Source organism: Centruroides sculpturatus, unplaced genomic scaffold (assembly GCF_000671375.1).
Source record: "Centruroides sculpturatus isolate CEXI.00-Female unplaced genomic scaffold, Cexi_2.0 scaffold410, whole genome shotgun sequence".
In the NCBI taxonomy this organism is placed as follows: domain Eukaryota; kingdom Metazoa; phylum Arthropoda; class Arachnida; order Scorpiones; family Buthidae; genus Centruroides; species Centruroides sculpturatus.
Window position 1 is genome coordinate 362,528 of NW_019384648.1, and position 18,830 is coordinate 381,357.

Consider the following 18,830-nt stretch of genomic DNA (forward strand, 5'->3'; position numbering starts at 1 on the left):
TTTACGAGATTTTTACAAAATATTAACTTTGTAACGTTATTGGAAGTGGTCGAGAATCTTTATGATGAACATTCCTATTTTCAATTTCTTGTAAGAATGGAAATACATTCTTGTACAGTTTGGAATGTTTTGTTTTCTCAATTTAATAGTTAAACAGGACCATTTTTCAACATTTTGCCAAATATTAGGTTCTTATCTCTAACAGAAGTATGCGATAATCTTTATGATAAACACTTATCCATTTTCAAGTTCTTTTAAGAACATAAGAAGAATGGAGATATATTCTTGTATATTTTAAAATATTTCATTCTCTCAATTTAATGGTTAAATAAAATCATTCTTCTATACTTTTGCTAAATATTAGGTTCCTATCTCTAGCAGATGTACCCAAGAATCTTTATGATGAACACCTTCCTATTTTCAATTTCTTATAAGAATATATGAAGAATTCAAATATAGTTACGCCTGGCTTAATATGTTTCATTCTCTCAATTTATTATTGTTAAATGGAACCATTTTTTTTCATTTTTTCTAAATATTAGGTTCGTATGTCTCTCAAAAGCATCCGAGAATCTTTATGATGAACACCTTCCCATATTCGAATTTTTATATCAAATATATTAAATATTAAGAAATATTCGCCCATAATTTGAAACGTTACGTAGTTTTATTACTTAGAAAACTCTTTCACTAAGATTTCATGAATATTAAGTTCGTAACATCAGTGAAAGTTGTCGAGATTCTTTACAGTGAACGTTTCCATTTTCAGCTCACATATGAATATAAAAAAATGGAAATATATTCTTTTAAAGTTTGAAATGCTTCCTTTTCGTAATTTGACAGTTAAGTAGGGACATTTTCTATATATCTACCAAATTTTAAATTCATATCTCAGTTAGAAATGCTGGAGAACCTTTATAATGAACATATTCCCATTTTCAAGTTTTATATTTATACACATCTAAGAATTAAATTATATTCATTAATAATTAAAAAATATATTACACTTTCACAATTTTATTGCTTAACAGAACCTCTTTCACAAAAGTTTTTGCCAAATATTAAATTTATAACAAATTCGAAAGTGATCGATAATCCTGAGGGTGAATATCACTATTTTCAACCAAGGATAATGGGAGGATAGAAAATATGTTTTTCTACAGTTTAAAATGTTTGATTTCTATATTTAGAGTTAAGTAGGGCCATTTTTCTATACATATATATATTTTTTTAATTTAAACTTCTCACTTTTAGAAACTCTTGAAATCTTTATGATGAGCATATTCACATTTTTCCGATTTTTATATGGAGCATATCAAAAAGTAGATTACATTTTTACCTTTTAGCAAAGTAACTGTTAAAAAGTAGCTTTTTCTCCAACGTTTACGTCAAATATTAAGTTTGTAGTTATTTTAAAAGAGCAGGAGAACCTTTATGATATACATGTTCTAGTTTAATTGTTGAAGAAATAAAAATTCTCTTTATGTAGGAAAATTAAACGTAATTACTTTCACACTCTAGCAATTAAGAAAAGCAGTTTTAACCCAAATTTTCGTACGAAATATATTAATTCTTACCGTGCGAGGTAGGATCTTCAACAACGAACCATCACCCCAAATGCGATTCCAGTAATGGAAATTGGATGAAAGAGCAATTTAAGTAAATGTCGTGTTATCAATTTAGTGAAAATTGATATCGTGTTAGAATTGACATTTATTTTGTCAGAAAAAAATCCGAAAAAATCCAAGAAGTTTTATCTCAATTTGACATTTGAAAACTTCAACAAGAAAAATGATTGCAGATGTATAAAAAAAATATAAAAAAATCCAAAACAAACTGATGGGTTCAACGTTAATATAACACCAACGATTTGGCGGATTTTTAGATAGGCTGGATGGTGTTTTTTGGCCGAAATCTCCCTCTCATTCTGTCTACCTCACCGGAGACAAATGACACTTGCGGAAATAGAGGACAAGCTAGCATATGGCTGAAAAGGAACTGGCCCAAGTGACGACTGCAACTACACATTCTCCCTCCTGTTTCGATACTCTTCCAACCGTATGACAATTTGTCTTCCTTTCTCCCTCGTTTTCTCCACGCTTCTTGGAGCAGCAGATAGAGGCTACACTCCGAAAATACTTCTGTATTCACCAAGCAAATGATATTACTTTCTGTCGTCTATGGTGTGTGTCCCTCCATTAGTGCCATGGTCTTATCTTGCTCCGCATCCCGACCTTCATCTTCTTTTAAAACTGTGAGAAATTATCAGTTAAAACTTTCTTCAAACGGGGTGTATCGATGTACAAAATGGAATAATCCATAGCGGAAATTGTTTAATAAGTGCACATTTAATATATTTACCTTTCACACATCATAAATTTCGAATGGATAATGAATGTTTTATGCTTTTCCTGTTTAGATAATGAGTTAAAGTTTGATAAAATGGAAACTTTAACAGCGTTAGTTTGTACTGTTAACACGATTATTGTATTTATTTAACGCCAAAAAGTAGTTTATAAAGTGAATTTCTTTACTTTTAAGTGCGGATAATCCCGTGATAATGGAAAATTTTAACTATTTTCACGTAGAGGATTAATTATAAGTGATAAAAATGCACTCGATGCAACTCGTAACCCCGTTGTAATTTAATTAGAAATCCAATTGAGAGTTTTGATTCCAGAATGGTAACTCGACCACACCCAATAAGCTATAAATAAAGCAGAAAGGGTATATTCATTATTGAAAAAGAGTTTCGTCATGCATACGAAATTCTTATCCACTTAATTATTATTTTTATGGGTGTGATACAGGTTAAGTTAGGTTAGAGAACCTATGACGAACCTTATCTTCATCCCTTCACCGAAATTTTAATCATATCTGAAGTAGTAGAAACGGAAAATGTAAACAGAAAATAGGAAAAGTCGAGAAGAGTGATGTTTGGATAAGAGTTAGAGTAAAGGAATTTCGACTCGAGTAATCTCTTTACGGAGATCTTAGTTGTTAATTAATATTCAACGGTTATCACTAGACGTTATTTATGTTCAAGTTATGTACACGGACGACGTCACAAACCAACCGACCATTCATACATTCACTTCTTTAATGTAAAGCAAATTAACGAGGTGTGAGGCTATGATTGCATTTCTCCAGCATTTTCTTGATAATGGGATACTTTCTTCCTTCGCCTCTTTCCTCTTATTTTCTATTGTATTCTGGATAAAAGAGGCGAAGTGCTGCTACACGAGTCGAACATTCGCTAAGTCCAATTACTCTTGTTACTGTCTCCGATAATCATGTCACAAAGAGCCCAATTCTGAGACTTCTCTAAATCTTTATTAAAAGTTGAAGAGTAATGATTATTCTAATACAATTGTCGCAACTAAAGCAACGATTTTCAAGAAAAAAAAGTATTTTTTTAAACATCGAACGTGATTTTCCAGCTTTTATCTTATTAAAATTGTTTAGAATTCATCCCCGTCTTCTTAGAAATGAATATAATATCAATTTATCCGAAGAGGAAGTAATCTTTTCCATAGATAAATTGAGATTTTATCCATTTTTCTAAGATAAAAATAAGATTTAAACAATTTTAATAAGATACAAGCGCGAAGATTTCATCCTCGTCTCCTTAGGAAATGAATAGAATCTCCATTTATCCTAGAAGAAATTGATCTTTTCGTAAAATCAATTGGGATTTTTATTTATTTTTCTAAAATGAGAATGAGGTCCAAACAATTTTTGTAAGACACAAGCATGAAAATCTCAGTAGAAAATGGATAAAATCTCAATTTATCGTAAAGGAAACTTATATTTTTGCACTTTATATCCGTCAAATACATCTTCTTTCGTGCAGATGTCATTAAACTTTTTCCCCTTAACTCGAAACGTCATAAAATATTTATGGTAGCATTATTTATCACAAATATATATTCAGCATTTTTAAAAACGTTGATTCGTTCGAGTGGGCTTTTTCTTTATTTAATTGTTTAAAAATTACTTCTCCATTCTCTCCAGAAGATCACAAGAATCTTTATGATGAACAATGGAAATCTTTGTAATGAGAATTGGACTTGATTAATTATAGAAAACGTCTTTACAAAAATGGAATTTTTAATTTAATCTTAGTATTATCAATTCCTTTTAAGTTCAGAATAGAATTTCTCTCATTTTTTACCATTTTATTTGTATTTTTCCGCTTCAAAACACTCTCAGAAATTTTCTTTCTCTAAAACGTATCCAAGTTATCCTCGTCTTTTGAAGGAATCTGGGATTAAAATACTTACTTTATTATTACTTATATAGCAAAAGTTATATAGAGAAGTGAATAAAAATAGAACTCCGATAGTAACATATTTGTTTTCATTGTGAAAACAAGAAAAAAAAAGAAGCAAAGTTGGCAGTAAAACTGGACTACAACGCCTCATTACACTTACCTTTCATTTTATTGATTTTTTTCGCATTTCCCTGGAGAATGGGAGGTGTGGTTGGTGTCTTGCTTCAAGATACTAAAAATAATAGAGACATACTATCCAATTAGACAGTCGTCGAAAAGTTCTTATCATTTTTTTCCATTGCAAAACAGGAATTGAAACTCAAAGGTATAACGATCGTTCAGAGATTACAACTGCACCATTACACTAGCAACAACATCCACTCTATAATATATGTATATAGATAAATATATACATGTATACAAGTTCTTTATGTAGATGGAAGTCTGCTAGCATCTTTCTTATCCCATAACCTGAAAGAAAAGCTTTAGAATATAAAATATCAGAGGAGGAAACATTTGTTCGAACGCAATATTATTTTGGGGAAAAATGATACAAAAATAACTTTTTTACGCAAATTTGAATTTTTATAAAAACTACGAGATTTTAAATTGATAGAATTTCAAAATATTTCTTTGAATATATCTTTCTATCTATAGATGTATACAGACTCTTGTGTGTATACGTCTGTATTTTTGTATGATGCTCTTATAGTAATAATTCAAAGAGGATCATCTTTAACTGAATATTATACATGTTTCGTATAAATTGGTAGGCGTGTTTTTGCGATATTTATTTTCCTTTTTTTATGTTTATATAAAAATATTTCTTTATCCTGAATTGTCATAAATTTTAAATATTTTTTGTTGGTTATAAAACTTTTTATTTTGTTTTTTTTCTCTCTGTAAGGTGAAATATATGGAATTTTAGAATATTGTAAGGAATTTCTAGAAATCTGTAGAGAATTGATGATAGAAAACACTATTTTTGGATTTTATTTTATGTCTAAGGGCAAGAAATCTGGTTATTTGTGATGAAAGTTCCATAGGGGACGATAATCTCTTCCTGGAGAAAAAGAATCGTTCCTACCCATATTCTGATTTTTAAAAATGCATTTCTAAGCTTAAAATATGTTAAAATTTGAAGTTATTTTTATGGTTATTCACGTAAAAATAGGACTTTAAAAATATTTTTGAAAAAAATAATAAATTTAACGTTTTGAATGGAATAGCTTACAAAGTTGTTTACATTAAATAATACAAATATAGCAATAGAAATTCCTATTGTAGAATAAAAATTAAAGTAAAATATATTAAATTTTTAAATTTTTAAAAAAGTTATATTTAAATTTATTACTTAAAATNAAATTTAAAATATAAACATCAAAAAGAAGTTCAAGATCAGCATCCTCTGCATTCTATTCTACATTAGTCCATTTAAACATATACGAAAGCGCAATAAGATGCAATAACAATTTATATATGCCGAATATTATGCAATAAACCATTTTTATCCATTACTATTATATAATACTTTTATCTGGCAATATTATTTTTTTCTCGATCCATGCGTAACGATCGATTTACAAAGTTGGAAAAACTTTCGCCTAAGCTCACTATAAATTCAAAATATTTAAAGTTTGGAATATATAGTTTGAAGTATCAGTACGTAAAAAGGGAATTAAGGGTAGAAGAAAGTAAAATTAAAGCTTCCTGAGAAGCATCCTTCACATTATAATAGCAGGCATCATATTTCAAGTTACATATCACAACGAACAATGTATATACACAACACCTCCTGTCAGTTCTCATGTTTCCTCGTCAAGCTTCCAGTTCTCATTGGCATTTTGCGGACACTCATTTCTTACAACTTCTTCTCTACTATTTTTTTCTAGATGATGCTTTACCTTTATCTTCGTCTCGCAGCTGTAAAGTGCATAAGATTTTGTTTCCGTTTCAATACCTCCAACCGATAACCCGGTACGGTTCAAAGGATAGATATGTACGTTTACTTATTTAGCTGTAGCAAAAATAAATCTTCCCAAGACAGCTTTTTGTCTGGAGGTGGATAAAAAATAAGTTTTTTTCTTTATTTTTTAGTAAATTCGAAAAGTCCTTCTTCCATTTTCTGATGGAAGCAAGACCACTTGGAGTAAATCTCTTCTATTTTAACACGTTTCCAACCAGTTGTTTGTTTACAAAATACTTAAATTATTTGCTTCTCGTGACATCTATTTCCGAAAACAGCCTCCGGTTAGTTGCACAGGTTTACACAGCTCATGTCTCCTGTCACTAATTCTATTTTGTGCTGACCATTCTCGAGTTATTAGATTAACTTTGCCACAGACCACGTTTCTATCAGCTCGGAACAAGAGTTGACGACTGTCACAAAATATATCTGCACTTACCAAATTAAATTTTCCCTCTTCTTGTCTTTTAAATATTAAATTTTTGTTTTAATTATTCCATTCTTGATGCTAGAGAAGAGCTAGATGAATGGGTAGAAAAAATATTCCTGGAGAAAAATTTTCTCTAGATGAAAACAAGATATTGAACGTTTTAAGATTAGATACGAATTTAATTAGAAAGTAAAGGGTAGAAAACACAATTCTGCAGCTTAATATCAACTTTCAATGCTTTCCTCTCTCTAAACATTAAGGTAAAGTAGATTTTTTTAAAGATAAGATTGCGATAATGTCAACTACGGATTTGTAAATAGTAAGAATTCTCTCTCATTAAGCTGCTGAAAGAATCTAGGGAAAAAAGTTTCGATTGAAGGGGGAAAAATCCTATTTTAAACGTGTTTTTCCCCGTTTTTCCAACAAAATTGTTCCATTGTTAGCTTCATTTAATGGTAAACTAACCTTAAAAAAGTTACAAACTTTATCAGAAACCATCTTAGAAGACAAATACGGACAATTGAAAGCAGAAGTGATAGAATATCTCTTAATGTCCAAACTGAAACAGTAGGAGGGACGATACACGAGCAGATAAACGGACGAAAATAAATTTCTTACTTCCAGATGGTGTTAGAATGATTTAGTTCCCACATTCTGCACGTTAGGGGGTTTGTCCTACAAAAAAATAAAGGACGAAAGCGTGTAAGATGTCTATTAATCTAAAGTATGAGGTTAATCGATAATGCGAACTGTCTCTTCATCTTATGGCAATTTTCAACGGGGGTTTTATTGGGTGAGACATGAACACTTGTCATCCAAAAATATATTTTTAGATCAATTGTTATCTTTTCCAATTCTCGCCTAGCTTAAAATCTCCATCTTTTTCTCTTTCCAACATCATTTACATCCCATCGTTGATGCTGATATCTGTTGTGATGATGCTCGACAAAACAATTTTTTTCAGTTGTTACATGAACTACCTGCAACATCTTTTACCTAGCGGTCAGTTATTGAACCGCAGGTAATGGGAATTCGCTGTTGGGTTTCTATCTTATCAATAATTCAACCGATACCAACCACGTCCTATCAAGGTAATAAATTAGGGAAAACCTAAGTTAATTGTTTGCTGTATTGGAATAAATCTCGATGAGTGATTAATGATTCATCTCATACTTCTGTCCTTTAAATATTTATAAAAATAATTATTGTATTTTCCCTAGTTTAGAAGATATTACTTTTTAATATTCTAGTAGCGTATTAGATATTTTTTCCTGGAAGATTTTAGAGGATTAGGGATAATCTTTTAAAGTTTAATTGCGATTAAAATTCCCCTTTTTTGGGTGGCGATATTATAAATGGAGTGAATCAAAGAAGTGACAAGTTTTTCTTTGCTTTAAAATCATTTCCATCATCATCATCTTTATGATATTTTTCTCCATCTTGTCATTCTCAGTGTCACCCTGAATTTTATCCTCTCGTTTCTTGATACTCCGAAAAACTTTCACATACATTTTTCACATAAAAAAATATAAAATGGGTCTAGAGAAACAGAGTCAGCTCCTCCTTTTTTATCATCATTCGCATGCATTTCTTACATGCGGTTTTTTTTAAGATACCTCTTATCTACAGAAACAACTATTCTTTACGTGAATAGAGTTGGGTAAATTAACCTTTTTATGTGCACATTTGTCAAGTAAATGTGACATAGGCCTTTCTATTTCCGACTCAGTGTTGCCTATTGGCCGTTACTATGACAACGACGGTCCATCTATGACAGTATACAAGTAGCTGTACAGTATCGAAAAGCATGTTCGATTGGCACTTTGTTACAAATAATAAAAACGAATATTTAAGTGTAGTTGATTGTTTGAATGGGGAATCGTTCCTCTCTAGAGCCTTACTTCCTGCTTTTTCCTGTTTTTATTTTACGAAATATTTACAATAATAGCCGTTCTAGAAGGGATGCTCGGGATAACAATTTTATCTTAAGGATAAGATGTTTAGATATAAGAAGGTTGAAAAATAGGGATGTGGAAGATGGGTCGATAGGAAGCGGCCATATCTTCCTGCTGCCAATTGTTATTAGGCAGGAGAACAAACGTGATTGAACACCTTTCACCTGTCCCTCCGCATTACCATCAGTGGCCAGCACACGACGTATTCTTTCCAATAACAGATGACAAATTGTCTTTTCTCATGCCATTTGTTCAAAGTCAACGTTCTTATAAAACAACTATAACGTCTCTACGTTCCACGGCTATTATCGCATTTACGGTACACTTATTGAGTGTTGATCGATTGTAGAATTGCAAATTGTTCGTCGGGAGTTAAAAGAGAAATTCTCTTGAAATCTTTTAATCCTAAATTCAAGAAAAACTTTCTCTTTTCTTCTCCTATTTCTCAACCTTCTCTCCTTTTGTAATAAAGTTTTTGCTTCAAGAACTCTTAATTTTAAAACATCTACCTTCTATTCTATGAGATCAAACTTTCAGAAAAGTTTCAGGAATTTAAATCGCTAAGTTTAAAAGGTCAATTAAGTGAATTTGAATATTTAAAGCGTGTATTGTTGAAACATTTTTTTTAAAGGAATTCTTTTTAAAAAATTCTAAATTCTTTTCCTAAAAAATTCGACTTTTATAAAAATTCAGCATTTGATTTAAGAAAAATTATATTTTGTTAAAGAATTCTGTTTATAAGAACATGTTTCCATTTAATTTCTACTTCATTTATCAAAGTGCTAGACTACAGTGTTGATTCTTTGGTAGGTATCCCATTCATCTATCCTACACAAAAGCCATCCAATACTAAAACTCCGTTGTTCGTCTCGCACACAAACACACAACTGTATCTGCATTCTATCTAATCAGAGAATGTCTTTCGACAGTAACTAAAATAATCTTTCAATACGTTTTCAGATTGTGTTAAATTACGTCGAGAAAATAGAGATTTAAAATTAAATTCGTTGATCAATTTTAGCAGGTTTCAAAGCATCCGATAACACGATACGAGAATTTCCTTTAATTTCCTTCAAGGAATTATAAAATTTATGCGAATATCGAGTTCCTGTTTTCAGAATTTTGTTGAATTTATCGATCAATTTTTTTCCAATATATATAATTAACTAATCATTTATTTTGGTAAGATAAAAAAAAATACTCTATATATAAATGGAAAAAAAACTTCAGGATCTTTTACACTAATCTCGATGTCTGTTGATGACGTTAAACGGAAATAACATCTGACTCGTGCTTCCCGATCGGGAAACAGTAGCACGTTTCATCACCTCCAAAATGAAGACGTTGGAAACAATCCTCAATAGCTAATGTTGTATCGATGATGCCTTCTTTTTTTCGGTTTTCATCATCCTTCCTCGTTTGACAGAAATGTCGCAGTGGTGACGTCATTTCCTGCAGTCCAAAAATGTCACCTTTTTGAAAATGAGTTTTTGTTGTCACCTTTTATTTAATATTTATCTTGGGTTTCAGTCGTTTAAATATTATTTTCCAGACGTCAAAGAGTTTGATTGAAGGAGAATTTTTAAAAGCAAATCTTTTAAAAATAAAATTTAACAAATTTAAATTATAAATTAATCTGTTTTTATATTTTTTACAACTTGCGTTAGTTTAATATTTATTATTTCTTAATTATTCAATATAAAACTAAAAAGTCAATATTAAAACTTAATCAATATACATTAATAATTATTTAAATAAATATTTAATGTCGTAATTATAATGCTTAATTTTACGCTTTCATTAAAACTGTATTAAAGTTTAATTTACTAAGTTATAGTAAAAATAATTAGCTATAAATATTCGTTTTGGATAAAATGAGATGCTTCTCTGCATGATAGAGAATGGTTGAGGAGAAGCACGATTTACAGGGGAAACCAGAAATATTCTTTTTTTTCCTCTTATTTTTCTCATTTTCTTTTAATCTAGTTGAATCTATTATTTTTACAAATAAAATATATGCTTTAGTAACGTTTAAGCGAACGTTTATTCGAGGTGATAAATAAATTTTCGCTGATATTACTCGTCTTCGATGTTATCATATCGGTTATCAGATTGGCCATGATGATAAAGGGATATTGACGGACCGTTACGTTCTAACAGATAGGTGTAACGTTTTGTCTAAGGCATGTAATTTTCTTTAAGTATCTCTGTCACGCAAACAACTTTGTCATGCACGATTACATGCTGCGAGTTAAGTATTATTGTAATAATTAGTCGGGATCTATACGGACGATTGACAATTGATAATTTTAGTTAAATTCTGACGTGCCCAACCGTGTGTGCTATTACACTATGATAAATATCCTTTAAACATTAACACATATTAATTAAATTTTACAACCAGTTACCGAAACTTTTCCAGTTATAATCGGAAATTTGAAACTTTATTCTATATTTAGATATTCGCAACCTTTCTCTTCTTTCTTTTTCTTCTTCCTCTTTTTTTTCTAAAATATGGAATGTCAGATTTTTCAAATGAACTTTTTAATATATAGAGAGGAAAATGGATAAAATGGATTTAACTTTATAAAAAAAATTCATCGAAAAATCAATATACAATGTGGTTTATTTCTTACGTTTCAACATTTTAAGAAAGGAAAGTTGGATAATTCTAAAGAGAAATCAACTTAAGAGGAAGAATTGCCTCTTTTAAGATTTATTTTAATTTTATTTTTAGTAGGAGCGCTTTATGTTTTTTTTATATTTTCTTTTAATTCATAACTACATTTAAATAATCAATACAACCTTTCACGCAATTTTTTAGGATACAAGGTGCGCTTTAACTAAGATAGATTTACTGTTTTAAAGATTTTTAAAAGCTGTAAATGAATTTTAAATATATAAAACGAGAAAAAATATATATATTAAAATGAAAAAAAAAACTTTATAAAAATCTTCAGATCCTTGCGAAGGTGTCGAATGTCCAGCATTTCAAGATTGTCAACTCGACGAAAACAGAAATCCCATTTGTAGATGTAATGCTATATGTACAACAGATATTCGACCTGTCTGTGCATCTGATGGTAAAACGTATACAAATGAATGCACTTTGCGTGTAGAGGCTTGTAAATCAAGAAGAAATCTTCGTATTATCTATAGCGGAGAATGCAACAAAGGTAAGCAGAAACTATGTTTACTTTAATTATGATAAACATTCTCTTTATATATACAAACGGCTTAACTACTACACTACACAGTGATATTTACCAAACAGGATTAGTAATGGGAATTCAGAAAAATCTTTCAGCTTTTTCCTTCTACTAGTTTGAACTTTTATTGGAAGATCTATCTGCATATTTTATTCTCTTTCAGATAAGAATATTTTTACACGAAAATAGTTTCGCATCAATAAATAAAATGGAATTAACTAGAGAGGCTCCTCTCCAAACAGTTTACATAACAAAAGTAAATTTGCTCTTTACTCTCCTATCTAACTGTCACGGAATTGTTTAAATTTTTCTCTTTTTTAAAATAATTTTTTCACCTTTAAATCTGTTTTATTTTATTAAGAATTTCTTCCTTCTTAAACTTTTTTTAATTTAAAAAAATNCATTGCATCATACATAATAATGAATATAAATTTTTAATTACAGAAATTGCCTTCTTTATTTAAAGAAGCCTTTGTATTAATATTTGGAAATCCATTTATAGTCTTTTAATGTTTTTGTTAGTGTTTGTTGCATTATATGAATGCCAATTTTTACACATTATTTTGTACATATAAATTTTGAAATGGCTAAAAAAAAATGTAAAAAATTATTGTCTTTATCTTTAGTTCTTATTAGATTATTATATTACAGAGGCACAAATGAAATTTTAAAAAAGAGACTTAAAACATTTTTTAAAGAGCAAAAACTGATGCAGGCACAAATTTTGAAAAGTGATGAATGCGAATGTCCGTACAAATATTTCTGTGTGATCGACTTTGAAGCCACTTGTGACGGAAATGCCGAATATCAGCACGAAATAATTGAATTTCCAGCTGTTTTGATTGATACTAAAGAGAGAAAAGTCGTAAGTATTGTTAATATTGAAACTTTATGCAATCATTTTACTACTAAGTATGAATAGTTTTATTGTAAAGATTAGAAAGTTTGTACAAATACAAAAAAATTCTTAAATATTTTTTCAACTTTATACAAAGTTTCCTTTATAAACCAAACATCATTACGTATTAAAAAGTGAGATGAGACTTGATTCAAAGTTAAATCTGAAACTAGGAAATGACATTTAGTATCTGAAGCTACGGCATTTACTTGTAACAAGGTTTGAACACTTCATAAAATTATATTTACAAGTCGAATTCTATAATAAATGACTTTCACCTTTTCATCTTTAAGCAAAAATATTTACGCATTAAATATTTTAACTTTAATTTTAATTAATGGATATCGTGTGTTGCCATTTGCAATTTAATTTCACATACTTTTGATTTCGTTTACTAAAGCAAAACTTTTACTAGAACACGTCTTCCCACTCTAAACGCCTATTTAATAGCTTAACTCACTTTTAATTAATATGGCTCACGAGAAGTTATTTTTACCCCCTCGACAAAACGAGTGATATTTTAAATATGCTTAAATATAGTTAGAATTCTTAAATATGAGTAATTTAACCAGTTTATAACCGAAATAACTAGAGAAAAAATCAGTAGAATAGAAGAGAGAGTATCAAGAAAAAGATGCGGATGCAAAGGAGCCAATTCTCCACTTTACTTTTCTTCTCGGAATTCTTCCAGATCACAACATGCCGTTAGAAAATAATTTAACTGGATGCCATATCTCATCAAGAGAAAAAGTTTCTTTGATTACCTGGCGCTTATATGGAGCCAAGAGAAAAACACGGACTGCTAATGGCCAGCTTCAGAATCTTCTACGAATTTCTCTTTTTCCCATTAGATTGTCGTGTCAGACAGTTAGCAATTATCCTGTAGATGTCCTGATAGACGTGCCATTAAGTACTAGCTAAGGAATAAAAGAAAGGGAAAATATCAACGACAGGAATTCGGTCATTCTACTTTTTTTATAACCTATCATAGATTGATTTAGTTCGTCGTTGATTCTTCTCTCGTACTATATACTATATATATCATCTACAATGTCAAGCCTGAAACGAGTAATTGGTAAAGTATATGAAGTTATCCAACAAAGGATTAATGTCACTACAATTCTGGAAGAAGATTAGGATCGTTAATCCCTCTTTCTTCCGACCAAAAAAGATAAAATATTGCTAGTTTACTAGTTACCTCTTATAATCTTATTGCAGGTGATCTCTTTGAAATTCGATAGTATAACTGTTAATTTACTACTTCTAAACACAGGTAATAATGTTAATTGCAATATAATATTTTTGGTTTTAATACACAAAAATTACCTTTCTGTGTATTTCATAATGAAATTTAATTCTGAGCATCATTTGGCAAGCTTTCTAGTTAAAGAGTGCTGATGGAAGGTATCTAATTTACTCTCGATATATTATTTTTCCTCTTTCTTACGCTATTTAATATTTAAAGAGATTAAAATTATCTTTCCAACTAACTCTGAGTTTTTTATGCATGATATTTAAGAATATAATTAAATTAATTTAATGGCTTTTATGTGTAGATAAATATATTGACGCGTAAGGAAAAAATGATTCTTATTAAAATTCTTATACAGACTTGGATAATTGGGCATTTATATATTTTTATTTATCCTCTATTATAGAATTTTACTATATTTTAAAGGCATAAGAGGAGATTTTTTGTCATCAATGACAAATGAATCTTCAAGAGAAAAGAGAAACAATTTTATAAGTTTTAAAATGCAATTTATAAATAAAAAATGTTTACGTTAAATTTTAAAAATTCTTATTTACTTTAACTTAATTTTTTATTCGCTTTTTTAAACATTTTAAATTTATTTAATTGAAAAAATCCTGTTATATCACTACAGATACATTTATACTTCTCCAACTATCTAATAAGAAAATAGCTTTATCTGCAGCATCCTTCTACAGATCCTCAGAGGAACATCTCTTACTTAAAATCTTCAAAAAAAACGTAAAGAATACTAACCATATTTTCTGATATTCTTGACATTTTCACGCGATACTACACTTATTTCCATCTTACATAAGATTTTTTTAAGTAACCTGTTGATATCCCTATGGACTCTATGTAGTACAGTACCTAAATGTATAAATCCTATAAATATAAGAAAAACATTTCAAGCGTGCTACTAACCTCGTCAGAAACAACATTAATATTATATTAATTTCCCTCGATGCTGATATTTGTAATTCATTTGCATTCTGTGCAAAACTAAGGTCAGTACATCCTCCGGGATGCGGAGCAAACCTCCCATTTTAATTGCGTGTTTGGAACGCAATTTCTCTATTCTATTTGCGCACTTATTAACTGTGTTTACATAGATAAATCCCCGTAGATGTTATAAACTAATTTTATATACTCTGGTTAGTAGTTATATCTTAGCCAAATAGAAACGAAGAGAGGAAAAAGAAGATGAAGAAGGCGACCTTTTCGATTATAGATACATAAACTTGTTTAAATTTCAAAGTTAGTTCTGTCATAGCACGAAAGTTTTTAGCTTTTCTTAATGTTTTATCTTCTGTTTTAATATATTTTTCTATCGTTTTCTTACAATACTACCGTACGATAATGAAAACTAAACAACGTTTCTAGTTGGAAATTTTATAACTTTTCTACCTCACTTAATGTAAACACGAGAAAATAATGAATAGTTTCATTTCTGAGTGAATTTTCTGTCATAAGTTTTTAAATAAACAATCTTTCATCATTATTTTTTTCTCCCTCTTCCTTCATCTCTCACGTGTTTTCTTCCACTTCCATTTCTCTCTTAAGAAAATTATCATTTAATGTTTATCTTAATACATAGAATTTTAATCAGGATTTTCTTCACTTCCTCCCATTTTTTACTTCAGTAAATTGTATTTTTGTAAAGTTTAAATTCGGAAATTTATATTCAAAACTGAATATGTAGAGAAGGGAGAAAATTTCGATGAGCGCAGATGTCGCCAACATTCATCTTTTATTCATGATCAACATAAAGGAGCTAATCGGTTCACCTTTTACGCCCACATTTACAACCAGAGATTAAAAAAAAGAAGTTTCAGCTTCTCGCGTGGATGTAAAAAATTGAATTTTTCCAGGTGTCAATCCTTGTGACAGTCTCCGATGTAGTCCAGGACAGCAATGTCACATCGATCATTACGGGATAGCAACATGCCAATGTCCTTCTCCTTGCGAACCTGCTATGAGGCCTGTTTGTGGCAACGATGGTCTCACTTACGATTCCGAATGCGAATTAATACGTAGAGCATGTTTAGAACAGAAAAACATCAGTATGGCTTATCGAGGAGCGTGTGGTGAGTACTCTATCCGACGTTATAACTTAATTTTAAACTGTTAAATTAATTAATTTACTTTAAAATTTATTAATTTTAAGAGTTATCTTCAATTCTAAGTCTTTATTTATTAAAGATTTGCATTAGTATTTCGCAGAGTTATCTTCAATTCTCTGTTTATTTTAGATCCGAATCAATTGATGTCTTGTTTTCTTCCATACGTAATTAAGAAATATCCTCTTAAAATTAAATAAAAACGCGTTTTTTATTGTCTTTTAACAATTAGCCAAGCTGAAAATTAACCATAATTGGTAGAAAATGAAGAGCATCTCAATCTTGCCACTGGAGGACACTTGGCCTATTCATTCTTAATCATTTCTAAACCTCACAACAGCCAATGTAAACACTTGAAGGAAACTCGATGTTGGATTTTGCCAGTATGACATTTACAAGAACTCTCATGATTTCTTCAGTTCCTTGTCTTTTGGATTCTTTAGTTTCTCGTTTACTTTGAGCCCGTTTGTGGTCAACAAGCCCCGTTCTCTGATTACCCGTTACTCCTCCCTGACTGGACAAAGGCGTGGTGATCAGCCAGAGTAAACAAACAGTCTTTGGGCCTACTAGACAAACTAACCACTACTTCCAAGTTAAGCAAACAGGTACTCTCTAAATAAACTGTTTCTCCTTTGCAAAACTAACCCCGAACTACTCAATAATTGATTCATTTATCGATCATCTATAATTTGCTAAAATAAAAAATTAACAGGAAAAAAATATGTATTTATAAATTATAAGTAAGAGTTAAAAACCTGTTATTCTTATTTTTTGAACGATCGCTGCTTTTAAATTTTGCTGAAGTGAACGTTTCTGCCTCATATTTTAGTAGAAAAACACGCATTGCTCCCTCTCCATCTCTCCTCTTCCTCTTCTAAAGAGAAGCATCTTTAATGGAGTTTCACTCTAAAACGTGAATTATTAGGGAATTTTATCCTAAAAAAATACAAATATTCCATCAAAGAATTTGCCATAAAGTAACATTGTAAAATCTAGATGATTATAGATATATAGATCCTCAGACAGTGAAAAATAACTCAAGTTAATCTCACTTCCAATATTCATGAACCAATGAATAACCTATGTCCAATTACTATATAAAAGATGATTTTCTATCCAATATTAAACATTCCTAACACGAACTTAACACTTTGGAAACTTTATGAAGTAGTGTAATAAATTATTTTTCTCGCAGTTATGACAAATTGTAACATTTATATTCTTCATCTTAGAGTTAAAAATCGATTAGAAAATAATAATTGTAGCGGAATTTTTCCTTTTATTCTTAAATGATAAATCCTGAAAGGATTATCAAGTAGTTTCTGAATAAGATTATGGATGAACAAATGTTAGAAACTTCTTCTTCTTTGGCAGAGAATAATAAAAGGTCAAGACTCTTATGACGAATGGTTTTTGCATTAGCTCCATTTATTTTTCTGATCTTGTTATCTGTTGTGTTCGTTGAAATTTTACAAATGTAATCATCTGACACTCCTACCAATTCATATTTTCTTGGTTTTTTTAAAGATTTAACTTGGTAAATCTTTTGAAATTTCGTGTATACTTCTTTAACGTTTCCTTTTTTTATACGTATCAAATGGGAAAAATAGGATTACTTTTAACTTCTTCCCATTTTTCTTGTCCTTTTTTACTGTTATTATACATGCTAATGTTCGAATTTTTCATTCACTTAATAATTTCTTCCATCTGACTTATCGATTAAAGCGTTATGGCAATTGTTTTGAACGTCCGTTTTTTGGCGTGGAAGAAGGGATTTTTTTCTTGACTTCATGCTGTTTTTTGGGGTTTTTTTCAGGAGAAGCTGGACCGTGTAACAGTCACAGATGTGATTTTGGTGCAATCTGCGTAGAGAAAGGTCGAGAACCCAGCTGCGAATGTCCAACCTGCTCGGAGGAATTTCGTCCAATCTGTGGAAGTGATGGAATTTCGTACACAAACGAATGCAAATTAAAAAGGGAAGCTTGCGATCAAAGAAAAATCATTCAAGTGGCATACAGAGGACTTTGTAGTAAGTGAAAAATTAATATTTTTAAAAATATATCTTTCTTTTGTCTTCTTAAATATCCTTTTTTCCCTTCTTTGTGATGCTGAAAGGAATTTAACTCCTCTTCTTCTTCGTCCTGGATTTTCAGTTTCAGCATCTATTCTTAGTTCTTTATCCCATTATAATTTTCTTCTAGACTACCTCACATTTGCAATTACAGAACAATTACCACAGATTAAGGCATTTCTAAATATCGATCATGTAAATTTATGATAATGTCTCCTCGTTTAATATCAAAAAAATAAATTAATTTGTTGACCATATCAACTTAAAATCGATCAAGATTAGCGGAAAAATCCCTTCTACAAACTCACTAAACGATAATTTATCTTAGATAATTGATAATAAGCATTGATTATTTAGATTGATTGAAACTTCTACGTTCATTAGAAAGTTTATTTAGAGAAATTGGAATTTTCTCCGTCGTAATTACATCACGCAATATCTTTATTTAGGTAATAAGCAGAGAATATTAAATTATTCTTGTGATAAATATTATTCTACAGTATAAAAAAATATAAAATAAATATCTTTTGAGATAAGAATCACGTAATTGTAAAATCGTACATAAATTATTTCCCGTTTAAAAAATAAAATACAAAATTAGATACAATTTTTATTGATTTATTCGATAGATAAACTTCCTTACATTTAAATTCTTT

General features: G+C 29.9%; 1 protein-coding gene across 4 annotated transcripts in view; it reads left to right on the plus strand.

Moving 5' to 3' along the window:
- Window positions 1-18,830, plus strand: part of LOC111626228 (agrin-like) — a 148,320-nt gene that overhangs the window by 105,977 nt on the left and 23,513 nt on the right. For 3 of the 4 annotated variants that reach the window (XM_023369534.1, XM_023369535.1, XM_023369537.1), the window contains 3 exons: window positions 11,585-11,800; window positions 15,855-16,070; window positions 17,920-18,132. In XM_023369534.1, the coding sequence (XP_023225302.1) occupies window positions 11,585-11,800; window positions 15,855-16,070; window positions 17,920-18,132 (645 nt within the window). The remainder of the gene's footprint in view (window positions 1-11,584; window positions 11,801-15,854; window positions 16,071-17,919; window positions 18,133-18,830) is intronic. The other variant, XM_023369536.1, reaches the window with a different exon arrangement.